Source organism: Myotis myotis, unplaced genomic scaffold, assembly GCF_014108235.1.
Source record: "Myotis myotis isolate mMyoMyo1 unplaced genomic scaffold, mMyoMyo1.p scaffold_m19_p_3, whole genome shotgun sequence".
NCBI lineage: Eukaryota > Metazoa > Chordata > Mammalia > Chiroptera > Vespertilionidae > Myotis > Myotis myotis.
In genome coordinates, this window is record NW_023416335.1 from 17,772,404 (window position 1) to 17,790,824 (window position 18,421).

At 42.8% G+C, this 18,421-nt stretch overlaps 1 protein-coding gene across 4 annotated transcripts in view; it reads right to left on the reverse strand.

Annotated features, from left to right (window-relative positions):
- The window catches only part of FUT10 (fucosyltransferase 10), a 78,692-nt gene that overhangs the window by 58,141 nt on the left and 2,130 nt on the right, over positions 1–18,421 (reverse strand). The window contains exons 1-4 of one of the 4 annotated variants that reach the window (XM_036297475.1): positions 17,323–17,660; positions 16,263–16,397; positions 8,376–8,729; positions 3,232–3,526 (exon numbers count right to left, since the gene is read on the reverse strand). In XM_036297475.1, coding sequence (XP_036153368.1) covers positions 3,232–3,526; positions 8,376–8,456 — 376 coding nt within the window. In that variant the 5' untranslated portion in view covers positions 8,457–8,729; positions 16,263–16,397; positions 17,323–17,660. The other 3 variants (XM_036297474.1, XM_036297473.1, XM_036297477.1) reach the window with 3 other exon arrangements.

Below are 18,421 nucleotides of genomic sequence, written 5' to 3' on the forward strand. Positions count from 1 at the left end.
TCTGAAACAAAGGAAGTGTCTATTGTGTTTGCTATCACTTGTTCTAAATGTATTTTATTACAAGTCTCTGAGAACTGGTAATCCATAGACAGTGTACATCTTTATCACTCAGCAGACCTTTCAAAACCAGAGTACCTTGTTCATTAACATGTCAGGCCACAGAATTTGCTACAATGCTGATTTCTGTTGCTCTGCTCATGACACTTCTGTGTCCACACACTCCTCTTGTATCCATAACCTCTTTTCTAAAAACCTTCCCCATAACTCATGTCCTTCAAGTAGTCCTCCAGAATGATACTACCCATTGCTGATCATTCCTTTACGCTAAGTCTTCTCCAAGGTTGAAAATATAATTTGGGCTGTATTAGCTCATACTTTTCCATTAAGAGAAATTTCTGGCTTCTACCACCCAAGTAAGTGACCTAGAACAAGCCCTTTACTTCAATGCCTTAATTTCTTCTTCATAAAAATAGATGTAATTCTTAACTACAAAAGCTATTTTGAAAAGCAAATGAAATTGCATTCAAGAAAGTGCTTGGAAACCAATGGGTAGGGGGAACAAGGAGGCTGCTCCTATGGGTGGGGCTGCTAGGACTCCCACCAATTATGTAGGATCCAGTTGTACGGCTGTTTTGTAATTGTCCCTTGAGAAAGACCAGCCAATGTCCTTCCTCTTCATGACCTTCAGACTTTATCAAGCTGTGCTAACATTTATATTCCTAAGGAAGTAACACATTTCAGTAGCTACTTTACTTCTTTCTCTCTGTGAGCCTATCCTATATAATAAAAGTCTAACATGCAAACTGACTGAACAGTGGAATGACCAGTGGAACGATCAGTCACTATGACACGCACTGACCACCAGGGGGCAAGATGCTCAACGCAGAAGCTGCCCCCAGCCCACAGGCCCCCGGCCAGTCAAGGTGGGTGCGAGTGGGGGCCTCCCCAATCGCCCTGCCAGTCACCCCACAGATCAGTCCTGATCGCCAGCCAGGTCTAAGGACTCTACCCATGCACGAATTTCATGCACTGGGCCTCTAGTATTTACTAAAATTCCTAATTAGAAGCTCACCTAAAACATAAGCAGTTCCCTGCCCTAACCACTCATTCTTATCAAAAAAACTCCAACCCCTCCATGGTACACACATTTCAAGAGAACTGTTTAAAAACAGAGTTGTGTTTTGAAATCACAACAGTGACCGTAACTAACACTAACTTTGGTAACTCTATGGACTTTTGGTTTAAAAAATAATTTATTCACTTGTGACTGCTTAATTTTTGTTTGAGGGAATTGTTAATGTAGGTAAAGCCTTGCATTTCACAACTGGCTCAAACCAGACTCAGCATTCATCATATTTCACTGGTGAAAGTCCTTATTACCTCCATATGTGTTTCTATTGAGTAAATGAATCATCTCTAGGAAGAAGGAAAAGAAAGTAGGCTGCAAAGAAAACAAACAAACTAAAAATATATTTTGGTTTACAAAAGCTTCAAAGTCACATAATCCTTTGGGGTTTCAATTTCCCTTAATTAGGTCAGCTTTTGACACCTGAATCATTTTCCCTGCCTTTTCTTTTTCAATCCTGCAGCACCAAAGGCCCATTTGCAGTTTTAAGTGACCTACTTACCAGTAATTAGAATTTGGAACCCTCAGCCAGAAAAGTGTGTTGTCTTCATTCTGTTTTGCTCAACAGATCTTACTAATGAACCGAATTTCTAATTCAGTCTGTTTTTTAAAAAATCCATACATCCTAAGCAATTCCAAAATCCAAATGTCCAGGTTTAATTATACTCATGAGTGTACATTCAAATATGTTATCAGATGTCAGGGAACCTTGGTTCTCTGTGCAACTCTGCTGCTAGCTCCTACATAGTCCTGGCACATCCCTAACCTTCCTGAGCCTTGGATTTCTCACCTTTACAAAGAGGAGTTTAGACTCTCTCATGTTCTTTATGGCTCTAAGTCTCTATGAATGCTTCCTGAGTACCTACCATGTACAAGGCACTCTGCTAGATATAGGAAGCAGGGTAGGTACTAAGATGAATTGATGTTTCCCTACCTTCAAGAACTTTATATGCTACTGGGGAAGAAAAGGTCATACAGGGCAAAACCAAATGCCGTAGTTACCTTATTTGTGATTGGCATTGTGCCTGGCATATTGTAGCTGTTCAATTTAATGACATAAGAGAGATATAAAATACTCTGTGGCCATTTAGAGAAGAGAGGCTACGTTTAATGGAGGAGAATCAGATGGTTCACAGATGTTATTTTGGGTTAGTTTTTAAAAAGCCATTCAACTTTCTGTGGCTCCCTGATACCATCCCCTAATTTGATACAAAATCTTAAGCCAACATTTGAGGTTCCCCATGCTGTGGCCCCAATCTATCCTTCAATCTTTATATCTCTCTCTTACACAAAACTATGCTATAGCCTTACTGTACTTCATGTATCAACCATAAATTTCTACCCTCATGCCCCTATTCATGCTATTCTTCACACTGAAATAGCCTCCAACCACAATATAATCCAATTCCATTATCCCTCAAGGCCCACTGCAAATTTCCTTTTTTATGAAGGAGGTCCTGGAAAGCCTTTCCCTCCCACTCATCACCGAGGAGCCCTGTGTTCCTAAAGGCTGCCGGCATCTTACTAACTCCTCCTAGCTGGGTGTGGTTACCCTTCCATCCCAGCATGACATATAACCAGCCTAAAGAGCAGTGAACACTGCTTGAAATCTTAGTCCTACTTGAAATCTGATGCTGAGCAACCTTTTTATTTTTATTCTTGATTAATCTGACCAATGAAATAAAGAACATTGGGCTTAGCTTATGCCCAATTAAACATCTGTTATGGTCATCAAAATCTCTTGGCAATTATCATGTGACATTCTGAATTGCTATCAGCAATATTATCCACCCAACTCCCTATATAGTAAATTCAGTAAGCATAAATTTACTATTTCCTAGTAAGCATAGGACCCAACGGTGAAAAGTGAGAAAAAACATCTCTTCTCCTCCATCAATACCTGTGGCCCAGCCAATCACCTCCATGCTGGTCAAGCTTATTTATCATATTTGCTAAATGCACAGGCCTTCCACGGAGCAAATGCAAAGGAAATCAGGCATGCTGAAGTGTTTTCTAGGGGATTCCACCATCTCTTCTTTGGAAAGTAAGCAGTCATGCAGCTTTAGAGAAACAAACAAAGGCAGAAAGGCAAAAGCCCCACTTACCATAGAAGAGGAATGCTCTGGTCATGGGATGATGTAGATAGGTCCGGTTGATGGTGAAGAAGCAAGCATCTTCTCCGCACTGGCCCACCCTGCCGGTTTCCCCAGTCAGTGGGGACCACCAGAGCATGATGGGGTAGCTATCAGTTTCCAACATTTTCTTCCTATTCAGGATCAGAGAATCTTTCTTAGGGAAAGGGTAGAGTTGTGTAGGCTCTTCCTCCATTTTTGCATGTCCATCTCGCAAATCGGAACTTTTAAACTTCTTCCTTTCAAATTTTCCCAGCTCAACTACTACCTAAAAGAGGAGACAGATATTACCAGAGTTAGACCATTTAATTGCCTTTTGCACGTCTCCCATCCATCTTGATGATTTAGGCCCTTTATTAGGGTTCTATTGCTGCTGTAACAAATTACACAAACACAGCCATTTAAAAAAATGAACAATAATTATCCTATCGTTCTGGAGGTCAGAAGTCTAAAACCAGTCTCACTGGGCTAGCCAAGGCATCAGCAAGGCTACGTACAATGTTCCTTTCTAGGACCTCGAGAGAAGGGATCCATTTTCTGGTTTTCCTATCTTTTAGAGCCACTCACAATTCTGGGTTCACAGCCCCCTTTCTCCACCGTCAGTGCCAGCAATGTTGCATCTCTCTGACACTCCTTCTGTTGTCACATCTTTCTCTGAGCACAGCCAAGCAAGGTTCTCATTGGGCCCACACAGATAATTCCGGATAATCTCCTCCTCTCAAGGTGTGTCACCTTAATCCCATCCACAAAGTCCACTTTGCAAGGTAACATATTCTCAGGTTCCAGGGATTAGGGCAAGGACCTAGGCTCTAAAATATCCACCAACAAGGCTGCTTAGTCCTACTGAACACATAGCAGATACGTTTCTCCTCTGTTTCATAGGCATATGTAGTTACTTTTGTCTCAATGATGAAAGTTCGATGAAACGGCAGCACTTTTGGAGAGCAACTATTGGTGAAGAAGCACCAATAGTTTTGACAGCTCTCATAGAGGAAATGCAAAAGAGAATCATATGAGAGTCAGGGCTATTACCTGGCTATGAAATGAGATGAGATTCTAGGGAACATGAGTTGAATTTCCAAATGGTTTTTCATTATTATGTGTCACAACTAAATGTATCATAACCTGGGTCTTATATGTCTAATGATACCCACTATGGCATCGGGATGGTGAAGTGGACCATGAGCACTGGGCTCCCTCCTATGTAAAAACAAGTTTGTGTTTATTTCAGATAGTCTGGATCACCGGAAAGCTAGGCCATCAGTAACAGTAATGTGAAGGGCAGGTGGGCAGAGTGGAATAAGTGGAATAGTTGCTCTCCAAAAGTGCTGCCGTTTCATCAAACTTTAAGGGGTGATATTGATATTGATAGAGCATTAAAAAAATACTAGAGGCCCAATGCATGAAATTCATGCAAGGAGCTCGGCCCCCGCTGCTGCGGCTTCATCTGGAAGGTTGCCCGGAAGGTAGTCCAGTCTAATTAGCATATTACACTTTTATTATTATAGATATCAGAGAGGACATGACCTGTGTTGTCCTCTCACTCTCAGCAGTCAAGGGTAACACCTTCTTTATGCCCACAGATGTGATATAGAGTTTGTAACTCCCTGGGGAGGGTCCATGACTTCCACTGGATTCCCTGAGGGATGTAATAACCAAAAAAATGTTAAGAGCCACTGAGTGAACACCAAGTAGTGTTCAGTAGAAGTAGTATTCCAAAAGGAGAAAAAATGATACTGGCTTTAATAAATCATGGGTTTTTATGATTTATTAAATCATAAAAAATGAGGGTTCTCCACCTCCCCCTGCTCCTGAGGGGCAATTGGGGCAGCAGCCGCCACTCGCACCCACTGATGGTGCCAGCCTCAATCACTCTGCACCATCAGCCATCAGCACATGGGAGCAGCAGCGGCAGGAGTGGGGCTGCTGGCAGACAGGGGACCAGGGGCCATGGTGGGAGGGGCTGGGCAGAGACATGGAGGATGGACCGAGACCCGCCCCTGTACCCATCACAGCCTCTAGGCCCACAGTTCCTTTCAAGGTGCACGAATTTGTGCACTGGGCCCCTAGTAACATAATAATGTGCCTCTTCCCCAGGAGCTTGATGGAGCAGAGTTGACTCATAGCCAGAAACTATATTTTCACCCAACCTTCACTTCGAATGTACAACCAACAACTTAATGACTTATAGAAAGCCATGAATATAGCTCCTAAGACAAATTTTTCTCTGTTTCTCATCAGTGTCTATAATGTGAAGTATAAGTTTATTTTCAAATAATAAGGATTGCTTTAAGGAGAGATTTTCTGCCAAACAGCTTTTATCCCTATCAGGTGGTAGAAAATATGGGGGATAGAGGAACATATTACAGAAAATCATGAGAAGAAAATCAGCCAAATCCAAAATCTGGGAAATTCAAAAGGACAAAAGACCCAGTTCCTTCAACAAATCCATGACATGGCATCAAAGGTGGAGCAAAAGAAATTTTTATAGAAAAAAAATATACACACAAAACTTGCAACACGCCAACTAAATGCCATGTGTGGGATTTGTTTACCTCACATTCAAACTAACCCATTATAAAAAAAAACTTTTTTGATGCCCTAGCCAGTTTGGCTCCGTGGATAGAGCAGCGGCCTGCGGACTGAAGGGTCCCGGGTTTGATACCGTTCAAGGCACATGCCAGCGTTGCGTGCTCAATCCCCAGTATGGGACATGCAGGAGGCAGCCAACCAATGATTCTCTCTCATCATTGATGTTTCTATCTCTCTCTTCCTCTCCCTTCCTCTCTGAAATCAATAAAAATATATTTAGAAAAAAAACTTTTTTGAGATAATCAGGAAAGATTTAACACAGCATGGGATACAGATGGTACTGAGTAATTATTAATTTTTGTTGGGTATGACAACAGTTATATGGTTATTCTGAATTTTTAAAAGTTACCATCATTAGGGAATCATACGAAAGTAAATCCAGGGGAAGTGATATGATGTCCTAGATTCACTTCAAAATGCTCCAAATGTATTCAATAATTATGTCTGCAATTAAAAAGTAAGTAAAATTTAAAAAATAAAGATTATATATATACAGCATATCCCCAAAAATGTATACACACTTTAAATGATTATAAAGTCAATGTTTATTAACATACAGCTCATTTTCAAAATTTAAAAGAATCTACAGAAATGAATATTTTTTGTCAAAGCCTGTTTTCAAACTGATGACCATTCTGATCCAGGTGCTGCTGATAATGCGAAGCAATGGAACCTCAAACATCAAGAATCATTTTGTTCGGTATTTGTGTGCATCCTCAATTCATCGATTGTTGCTGTTTTGTTCCGTAAACTTTATCTTTTATGTATTCCCCATTAAAAAAAAAAAATCTAGTGGCACTTTGGGATAAATTTTCTTTGTTCAAAGCTTAGTCTGGCTTCACCCATTCTTTCAAAACAACTAAACGTGAAAAGGAGTGAACATTGAGTTATCAGCTGTTAAAGTGTGTATACATTTTGGGTGTGTGTGTGTGTGTGTGTAAAGAATTTATAGGTTGTACACACAAAATATACTAGTAGTTAAATGTGAGTGGAAAACAATGTCTCAGATGAATGATCTCCTCCAGAGAACCACAACGGTTTGGCTTAACTATAGGTCAGCACAGCATTTACATGTTTAGGTAATTTGTTAATTATGTTATGAGATCTGTTATGGGCTGAACTGTGCCCCTCCCAAAATCCATATGTTGAAGCAGTACCCCCCATGCCTAAACCATAGGAGATAGGTTTGTTAAAGAGGTAACGAAGTCAAAACAAGGCCCTCAGGGTGAGCCCTAATCCAATACTACTGGTGTCCTTATAAAAAGAGGAGATGAGGACACAGACAAGGACGGAGGGAAGGCCATGTGAAGCACAGGGGGACGATGGCCATCCACAACCAGAGAGGCCTCAGAGAAACAACCCTGCTTGCTGACACCTTGCTCTTGGACTGCGACCCTCCACAGTGAGAAAGAAATTTCTGTTGGTTATGCCACAGCGTGGTACTTCATGATGGCAGCCCTAGCAAACTAATACAGAGCCCACAACGTGATTTTTTTTTTAAATGTATCCTTCCTCTACCCTACCAACATAGCAAATTATCTGCCTAGCCTGCAAACCAGTAATGTCAGAAATGGTCCTAAATACACCGGCATTACATATATTCATTTTTAGTGTTTAAAAAAAAATAGCAAAGCAGTCAATGTATCAGGGAAGACTGGGAAACAGCCCAAAGCACACTGTTGGTGGCAAACTGAAACCAAGATCCAGATGAAGGTTTAGCTCCAGTAGCCATACCTCCTGTCGCATTCCGGAAGCTTAGACCTATGAACCAGGAGGTCATGGTTTGATTCCCAGTCAGGGCACATGCTCAGATTGTGGGCTCGATCCCCAGTAGGGGGAGTGCAGGAAGCAGCTGATCAATGATTCTCTCTCCTCACTATCTCTCTCTCCTTCTTCCTTTGTCTCTGAAGCCAATAAAAATATTTTTTTAATGTCACTTTGGAGCAGAAAGTGTAGGTAATTATTATTATTGGTAAATGAATAATAATAATAATATTCATTTTTCAGATAGGCAAAAAATATATTTTTTGGTGTGCCACAGAATATTAGTAACTGGTTTATTGTGCCATGAGATTAAAAAAAGTTGAAAATCTTTGGTCTGGTAAATACATCAAGAATGACAGAGTTATTGATGCAGATGTCTGTGTTCTGCAGAACAGCTATCTTGTTCTCAAAATAGCCACTGATTCCTCAAAAATGCTATCTTTCAGACGTGATCACAATAGGGGACTTTGAGAAAGCCATCCAATTTGACCCGATAAGACAGACTGAGCTCTACTTTCCTCTAAAACTATACCCTACAACAGTCACACACTGATCCCTAGTCACTGATTTTGTTTCCACCTGACACATCCACTCACTAAATCTCACTTTCATCGGTTAAAGAAGAATTTCCAGTGCCTTAGACAGGAAACCCTGATCCTGAGAGATAAAGCAAAAAGTAAAGTTCTTGGAGAGAACAAGGTGGGGCAGGAATGGTGGCGAAGGTCCAGGAATCAACACTGCACAACCCAAATTCTGGGTACCTGGAGTGTGACAAGCAGAAAGATGGTCGCTGTGATGCACAGGCAAGATGCCAAAAGCTTCCTCCTCTGAATCCGCACCATGCTGCCCTGCCCTGGGTGGGCTGACAGAGGGCGAGCCTGGTTACCAGGTGTTCTCTCGTCGGCCCACAGCCTGAGACCATTTCATGTGGAGGAACCATCTGGGTGTCAATTTCCTCCACTGCCATTCCTGCTGGGACCTGGTCTCCATGACGGACTGAGATCAGAGGTTCCGAGTGGGCCTGGCTTGGCATTGAGAGGGAACAGCATGCAGTCTTCTTAAGCTATCATCAGAGCAGCTGGAGATTCTTCAGACCAGAAGGCATCAAAAAAACTCTGTAATAAACAATTCATCTTTTAGCCATAGTGCAGACTTAATAAATGTCTTTCATGGTTATCATGTAAAAACCCAAAACTTTAAAAGGAACCTTTGAAATCATGAAGTCCTCACTCATAGATAAGGAGACCAAAACCAGAGAGGTGAAGTGACTTGCTCAAGGTCATACAGCCCATTGGAGCACAGTGACAGGTCTACAAACAGGTCTCAAGTCTGAAATTCTGTTTCCACTTCATTTTCTCTTCCTCCAGAAGGTTGAATTCCAGAAGCCATTTACAAGTAATCCCTTCCTTCTATCTAGGTTTCAAAGGAAGAGAGAAGTGGAGTCGAAATTATCAGTCCTAAGGACTATCCACCCACTCCTATAAAAATTAGGAAGAAAAAATAAATAAAAGTTCAGGCTTTGATCAAAAATAGATAATGATCCATTGGCCCCCAACTCCTCCCAAGGAAAATAACTTCAGCCACAACATAAAGAATTATGATTATTGGTTTATGTGTTTCATCTTTAATGGTACATGTAATAAAGCAGTGGGTTATGTAGGCAATGTGATTCTCTGGAAGTTTTGAAATAAGACTTTCATCTATCTGAAATGGATAATATTTTCAAAAGTTTTAGAAATGAACTAAGTCCCACAGAACACCTTTTACGCCCAGGGGTCTGTAAGTCAAATGCCTAGGGCAAGTGACACTGTGGAGTTCAGAACAGAGCAAGGATCGCTCTTCCTCTAGACCAGCGGTTCTCAACCTGTGGGTCGCGACCCCTTTGGCGGTTGAACGACCCTTTCACAGGGGTCGCCTAAGACCATCCTGCATATCAGATATTTACATTACGATTCTTAACAGTAGCAATATTACAGTTATGAAGTAGCAACGAAAATAATTTTATGGTTGGGTCACAACATGAGGAACTGTATTTAAAGGGCCAGAAGGTTGAGAACCACTGCTTCTAAACTATAGAGCATTGCTGAAAAAAAAAAAAAAAAAAAGTAGGTTTGCTTGTATATTTCTCAGCTATAAAATTAAACATATAATTAGGAACCTAAAAATGATGTAGAATTCAGGTTAAAAACTTTGGTCTTAAAGGTATGCTCTCCTCTCGTGGATCTACCTTGATTTACTTTTAAGTCCAATATTTTTTCTCCTCTTAGCAACAAAATGACTTAGTCTAAGAAATTGTGAAAAGTACATTTTTCTTCTTTCATCCATGGAATTCCTGCAACCCACAGTGATGAAGAAAATGAACTCAAGAGTCAGTCTGTGGGGATCCAAATCTCAACTCCCCAGCCAGTTTAACCTAGCCTCTCCATGACTGAATTTACAAAATGTAGATAATAATGCTACCTAATCCAAGAGTTACTATGCCAATTTAATGTTACAGGGTGTGGGACTGAGCCATGGAAGGGTTACAGAATGTTACAGAATGTGCTAAGGGGAGAAAATGGGACATGAGAAATTGAATGTGCTGGGAGGGGGGACTGACGTATGGAGAGGGATTGTGTCAGGATATGGAGAAGGATTGTATTAGGGTTAGGAACCATGAAAGAAAAATTGCTAGATTGTCTTAGAAAAACAATGTGTTATGATACGCTCCAGCCAGGTGTGACTCTGTTTACCCCCCTTTGTTCTTATGAACTTTCTGTGAACTTCTAAGGTAACACTGTTTTGCTATAAAGGATCATACTGCACCCTTGATCTCTACCACATGCTGCAAACCTTCCCAGAGGGGGAAGGTGCGGGCTGTGGTCAGCTGGCCAGCTTAATAAAAGGCTTTTAAATTTAAATTCTGAGTCGGTGGTCTATCTCGTTGAGCCAACCCATAACATTTTATATAAGACTGCTAAAACACTTGCTTCACTGTCTGGTACACAAATGTCCAATAACTCTTCGCTACCTTATTTTTTAATATTATTATAATTTTTATTATTATATCTTGAAGTGGATGTTGGAGCCAGCAGCAAGAGCACTGTACAGCTCTGCTGGTCTGACAGGCTCTGACTCCATGTATTCTTCTCAATTCTCCTATCCGACTACGCCAGGGCAGGTCCTTCTCGAACACTGCCTAGTGTACAACTGTTAGGAACTTAGTCCAAGTTCCTCCTTTATCTTCTGCTCACTAGACACAGCTCAATTCTCAGCGGCGGGGCAGACGGAGAAGGCATGATTGGTAGTGGGTATATAAGAATGAGTCTTTATTGCAGAAGCCAGTGGTCACATAGCCATCAGACAAGAACAGTCCCTATAGCAAAGTCTATACAGGCAGGCAGCCGGACACCGGCTGGTAAATACGTATCTTTCCCATAAAGCAACATCAGTCTCTATACTCACAGCTATTATTTGAGCAGCCGCACGCTGCCTCTAGAGTCTAGAGACTCACCACCTTACATTGTAGCAGCACCTGAGCTCTCTGGCTGAGGAGCTTCTCCTGTCTCTCCTGTCCCGCTGCTCTCTCTAGCAGACTTCTTCACACACTCCATCCGAGCTGCCGTCTCTCCATACTCCAGCCTACTAGCTGGTCAGTAACCTACTTTTACACCATTTAGACAAAGAAGGCTTGCCAATAGTTACATCAATCATACTGGCTACTGCAGAGCACAGTGTAACATGTGTTGCACCCACTCATGGTATCTTGGCCTGATTAGGATTCCCAGGCTCAGAGTCCTTGGACATTCCGATTCGGCTCATGCCCAGAGTGGCCTTTGGCCATTCTGATGTACTGATAACAAGGCCTCTGTGCTCCAATTGGCCTTGACCATCCGGGGACCCTGGCATGGTTCCCACGGTGGAAAATGAAGTTGAATTCATATAAAATATGTTTCTGCCCAATCAATAGGAACATCAAAGGAGCAATACTCACTTTGCCAAGAAAGAGATTGCAACTATCTGTTGAGTGGCCTATTATGAGTAAGGCCCTTCCTAGACACCCAGCATGGGTGAGCTTATTCAATCCTCTCAACTCAATGAAGAAGCAATGACTGTCCTCACTTTTAAGGGTGAAATGGAATTTGAAGGAAGTAAAGTAACTTGCCCAAGACTAACCTTTATAAGTACTACAACCGGAAATCAGTCGGACTCTGAAGTTCTCAACACTAAGACTATAAAATTCCTACCAGATAATGCCAACACTCACAGATTATCTGCCTGAATCACAGAGGAAAAACAAACAAACAAAAAAACCTACGTAGAATAGCTCTGTCAGTTGGTATACCAGAGAAAAAAGTAATAATCTGTAAGAACCTGAAAAGCACCTCTCCTTCTACTCAGTGGGCCTTACTAGCTATTAACTACATAGAACATGGAGCTAGCCTTTGGGTTCCAATCCTGGCTCTGTCATTTTACATAATATAAATTTGGACAAGTCACTAAATCTTTCTAAGCCTCTGTTTCTTCATAGCTAACTATCATTATTTCCCTTGCATAGCAGAAATATCAAGTTATCATTTTTTATGCAAAAGCAGCTTATTATAGCCATAATTAATATAACCTAGATTAGGTAATGAAATAACATTACCACCATAAGTGGGTATAAAACTATATCATTTTTTAAAGATTTTTAGATATATCACTCCCCACAACCTTACTGATCACCATCATATAAAGCAGGCAAGGTGGGTATATTCTCAGTTCCCACAAATAAGGACACCAAGTCTTGGCGAGTTTAAGTGATTTGACCAAGATCATAGCTTTTAAAGGTTGAAGAGGGTCTAGAAATCAGGTCACCTGACTGCGAGATCAGTGGAAAAGAAAGAGGAAAAACAGTGTCGGTCTGTTAAGAGTACACAAGAGTCAGGAATACGGGAAAACAAAAGATGGAGAGAAAATGTGAGGACGTAGCCTGGGATATTTTTACAGCTACCACACAGCTCAGGCCTAGCCTAGGGGCTTTTAAAGTCTTTACATGGCTGTATGAACTATGACAGAAGAATTTAAGGTTACAAAGTCCCTTCCATCCAAAGACCCTCAATTGCGGTTATATACCCAAATCCGAAAATACAGCAGGGTCTCAGGGACCAAGCTGTGGTTAAATGCCCACTTCTAAAGAACACAGCCAGCTAGTGTAGATGGAATTATGATTGACAGCATGCAGCCATGAACCAGGCCTTGAGGCATATCAATCTAATTTATGGTATTAATTCCCCAGGAGCTTGTCATCAAGTCAGCCATCCCCCAACTGGTGAGACAGATGGGCTTGCAAAGAGCACCGTGAAGGCCAGCAAGCTCCAATGCAATGGGACCCCGAGAGGAGAGCTCCCTTCTGTCTCCTCACTGCACGCGGGGTGAATCTGAGTCCTCCAAGAGGGTGCCCCGGAGCACGCCTTTCCAGATGGAACGATGTGTGTTTGCTCAGACAGTCACCCATGGTAGACAACATGTGAACGGTTCTCAGTCACCAACCCTCTTGACCTGGAGCTAAGCTCCTGACATGCACTGTGTGTGCAGCTGGTGTGCACTGCCTGGGGCTGCCCATCTGCTGCCCAGAGAGGGAGCTGGAGCTGAGTGTGACTACTCCTATCTTACACGTGCTATTCCATCCAAACCAGCAACACTTTCACCCTAAAATAATTCTACATTTCTCCACTTTATTTTGAATTAAAATGCACAGAAGAGAGCAACTGAATATCTTAAAGTGAATTCGCAACGTGAGGATGCCAGCTTCAAATTTCAGCCATGTGGGCTAGTCCAAGGTGTAGGTTAAGGGTCTCAGAATGGGACTGAGAGACGATTTCTGTCCTGTGCCCCTGGGTGTTAAGATGAGAAACCACCCCCAGGCAGTTTCTATGTCTGGCAAAGGAACGAGGTAGAGCAGGAGGCAGAGCTCTGAGGAGACTCCTTTGATCTCTCTCCTCTAGTAACTGCTGAGTCCTTGTGATAAGAAGAGACTGTCTTAACTGAGCATAAGGTTCTACCAGGTGGTCTTTAGAAGGAATGTATCTAACTCCCAGACTTAAATTATTCACACTAAAGTATAATTTCTTAAGTAGCTTTGACTCTCCCAAAATATGTTTTCATTTATGATGCATAAATCCTCAGAGCACCCCTGGGATGGTGGCCGTCGGGAGAAGACAGGTGATGCGGTAGGCTTGATGGAAAGGTCTAAGGGCCTTTGGACAACTCTCCAGGCACTTTGTAACTACTGCCCTTCAACTCTACTTGTCATCATTAACACTCCTCATTTATTCCTACTTGGTTACTCCGAAAGCCTGGTAACTGATGTTCCCACCACTCTGACCCCTTGCACTCTCCATTTAGCTGGAGTTGTTTCTGTAGTGTAGATTGGCTCTCTCTCCTCTGATTAAAATCCTTCAATGGCTTCCCCAAGATTTCAAGATACATCTTGAATAAATCTCATCAGTTTAGGAAATAACACAGGCAAGCTCCCCACCCAGCAGATCTTTCCCTTCCCCCTCTTCTTTCCCCAGGCTCCTCACCTTTACCTTTCTTTCTCCCAAACCCCCAGGGCCTCTTCTTTTGCCTCTGTAAGTTTCTAAATAAACTTTCCCTTATAGTTTGAAACAAAGAAAACAACACTCCCTGGACCCCTCTTCCCTTCTCTAACTTCCTTTCCTTTCCCCACCACACATGCCCTTTGTTCCTGCTATTCTTGGAATGTAGTTTCCAGTTGTGTGCTCTGGTCTCTACCTACATCCATACCTCTTTCACTACCTTAGCCATTCTCCAAGACTTTCAAGGCTGCACACTTTGGGAAGCCTTACTCCTCCCCAATACCAATTCCAGGAGATCTAGATCCATATCCTCGTGTGCTTGTTTCTACTACAGCAGTAGACAGATGCAGGAAGCTGAGGGATTTTAGGACACTATTAAAGCTGCTTTACTGGGTGCCTATCAGATTAATTGTCGAACATTAAAAAGACGACTTTGTTCCTTTGCAGACTTCCTTGGTGCTGCAACTGTCCCTTGGGCACCTGACAAACGTGTGATGGTTCCACAATTTCCACTTTCACCCAATTTTCTTTATCACCATTTATTTGTGTTCATGTGTTCCTCACTCTTTTTTAATGGACTTCATATTTTGCTGAGCACTCATTTTTATGTAAACAGTGTTTTGAGTTGCAGATTTCCATCTGGCAAGGTCATCCTCTTCAGCCAAGTACACATTTCAGGCAAGACAACTAGAGAATAATGAGAGAGAAAGGGGTACTGGCAGCCAGGTGACGACTCAAACAAAACAGGTGATTAATGGGGGGACAGAAGTTGTAGCCCAAACACCTTCACATTTCTATTACGGAACTGAAGGTGATGTCATTCTTAAATTCTAGACACACAGCAAAGCACTCAAATCACGTAGTGCTAATACACCCTCAATTAGTGAATCTATTTCATATAGAAACTAAATAAAAATATACTCCCAAACAAAACAAAATGACTGACATAAAGCTCCAAAGAGAAGGACTCAGGAGGCCTAGGTTTTTTAAAGTCACAGGGGCACAGACTGAAGATTCCATATCAGGAAGAACTGAGCCAGCGCCTCAAGAACAGGGCTCTTTCTCATCTTTGTCCTTCGAAGGTCTTCTTGTTGCTGTTCTTTCTCCAATAAGGGCTTATGGTTACCTGTTACAACTGTCCTATTTGGCCCATCTGAATCAAAAGCTCTCATCTGCTTTGATCGTTGAAGTAATCATGAATGAGGACCCGATTAAATAACACTGACCTAACAAGGCTAACACTTCACACGCCTACAGACAAAGGGCTGGCCCAGATGATCTCAGGTTTCGTCCTGAAATTAAGCTCTCTGATCCCATAAATGGTGTCCAGGAGCAAAACTCTCCAAGGAAGAAAGATTGATCAATTAAAGAAACACCAACCAAGACAATTTGTGTCAACATAAACTAAGATTTCTGGAAATATAAAACAATAAATACTTCTATAGCACAAGTTTAGGATTACTTGATCTCCGTTCTCCTTTTTAGTAATTCAACATTAACTTTTGAAAACACAAATTGCATTATCAAAGAAATAAATATCTGAAAAAACATTGTATATAAAAGTTGTTTTTAATTTTTAAAACTCATGTTCAGGAATTATAACAAACGCTCATTGCAGAATGCTGTTAATTGAATTAGGTATTGCATTTCTTGCTGAAATCAACTCTTTAGATTTCAAATTTAGGAAGCATTTAAATGTGTTTTAAAAATGCCTACATATCAATAATATTATATTGCTTCCCAAACTTTTTTTAATTTCCTAAATTTAACCAGTTTGAATTTTTTTCAGAAATGTTCTGTTTGTAAGATAAAACTTGAAAACATACTACGTTTTAAAATTGAAGAATAAAAGATGAGCCATAATAACGGTAACAGTTGAGATTGTGTATTTAATTCACTATTAGACACTGCCATCTAGCAGGAAGCCAGCAAATGAAGAGTTACTACAGCAATTTCAGACACTGAACGGACCTGAGTGATGCTCTGATGCTAGACATTGCCTCTGGCTTGCAGACAGAGCGGAAAGTTGTAAAACTGAGGCAAGGGTGCTGACTAGATGGTGGCTCTGCCACTCTGGTGTGCAAATACCTGGGCTGCTCATTCAATGCAGGTGGCCAGACGCCAGCTGAAGCCCTCCATCTGAGAGACCACGGTGGACCACGGAGAAACAACCTCCTACTTGTAGTGTGAAGTCACTAGCAAGCCCAAGATGGGTCACAGCTCCTGGGGTGTCCCAGTTTGAGAGAAGGAAGGACGTATAAGGGAATGAGGTCCTGAAAACCAACTTGCCATACACAAAACTGTGCCCAGCCCTAGGGTACTGAATGCATTCCACAAATGAAATTAACAATCCAAGCCACAACTCACAGAACATTCTCCCCAGCTATTTTGGGAGCTGGTGCAGTGAGTAGGGAGCGGCCTGTTGAAGCCATGGTCTTAAGAAAAAGTCCTTTTGCATGGTATTCGCTATATATTAAAGACTCCTTAAAAGATCCCCAGAAACTGTCTTAAAATCACACGTGCTATTTCTCAATCTTACACAAAATGAGGTCTGTTCTGAGGACAAGAACTGCATACAAAAATACCCGGGAAATGGCTTAGGTATTGGTACCCAAAGCCTGCTGTGCTGGGGGCTCTCCCAGGGCACCTTCTCCATTAAATGCACTGTGCTCTGCACCGCTGGGCAGTGGGAATCGCAGCCTCAGCACACACTCCCAGCAACAAGTGACTCTCAGGGAAGACCTGGGGAGAGGGGGCAGCAATTCACCGTACACGCTGGCAGAGTTAGGTTCTGGCGTTGGTGGGACTGGGAAGATCCTGGCAGACGGGAGGTACCAGAAAGCCTTCCTCCCCAGGAGTTGGAACCATTTGCCCCCCTGGGCTCCAGCGGGGCTCCTGCGTGTCACCTGCCTCCCACCCGGACTTTCTCGGCAGACAGAGAGGTTTCAATCTCGGGCAGTGTCCCTGGAAAGCGCTGCCCAAGGTTTCCAAAAACAGCACACAACTCCGTCTTCCTCTTCCTCTCCCTCTGGGCACAAAGAGGTCTCCTTTTGCCGTGAGTCCCGCGGTCTGCGCCCCAGCCTCCGTGGGCACCAAGACCCTGCCCCCACCAGGCTTTCACGGGAGCCAGAGCGATGCGCACACTCACCTCTTCTTGGTGCCGGAGGCTCGCTCTGCGCACCCGGGTTTCCCACTTTCAGTTCGCACCCCTGGAGCTGTGGCGAAGACTCGGAGAGGAGATTTGGGGAAGGCGAGATACCTCTCCGCGCGGTCAGGCCCAGCGATCCAGGATCCAGGTTTTCACAGACGCCTCCTCTTTAAAAGCAAGTGGGACCTCGGTTCCAGGCGGGCCCTGCCGCACAGCCTTTCCCCAAAGTTCCTGGGAGGCCCCGGAGACCTTCTTCTAGAACAGTGGTTCTCAACCTTCCTAATGCCGCGACCCTTTAATACAGTTCCTCATGTTGTGGTGACCCCCAACCATAAAATTGTTTTCGTTGCTACTTCATCACTGTAATTTTGCTACTGTTATGAATCATAATGTAAATATCTGATATGCAGGATGTATTTTCATTGTTACAAATTGAACATAATTAAAGCATAGTGATTAATCACAAAAACAATATGTAATTATGTATGTGTTTTCCAATGGTCTTAGGCGACCCCTGTGAAAGGGTCGTTCGAACCCCAAAGGGGTCTCGACCCACAGGTTGAGAACCGCTGTTCTAAAGCAAGTCCCAAGTCGGAAGCACTTTCTTCTCCAACTCGAGGAAGACTGCAGCGTATGCAAAGCCACCTGCGGAGGGAAACTGAGAATCTGCTAAGCAGAGCAGAGGCCTGAGCGCCGGTAGTCAGGGACCAGTGTTGGGTAGCCGGAGCAGGATGATCGTTTGGGTGTTGTTTACTCGGGAAGTAAAACTGACTTGAAGCTACTGAGTTCCAAATCCAGATAACCCAACGACAGTGACGTTGCCCTGGTCTAGTACGAGGTGATAACGCTGGGGAAGCAATGCGAGACCCGGGGAGGGCTGGGACTGACTCAGGGCAAGGGAGGCTCCCAGGGTCAACATCCGAGGAGGCACTGCAAGCGCTGGACTCGCCGGCAGGAACCGGAGCGTGACTGCTGCCCTGGTCCCACAGAGCTCTGGTGCCAAGTTCCTCAATTGTCCTCTCTGTAAAAATGGGTTGATCGTCATGGCATCAACTTCCTGAAAACCCCAAATACAACGGACAACATTGATAAGTTGGAT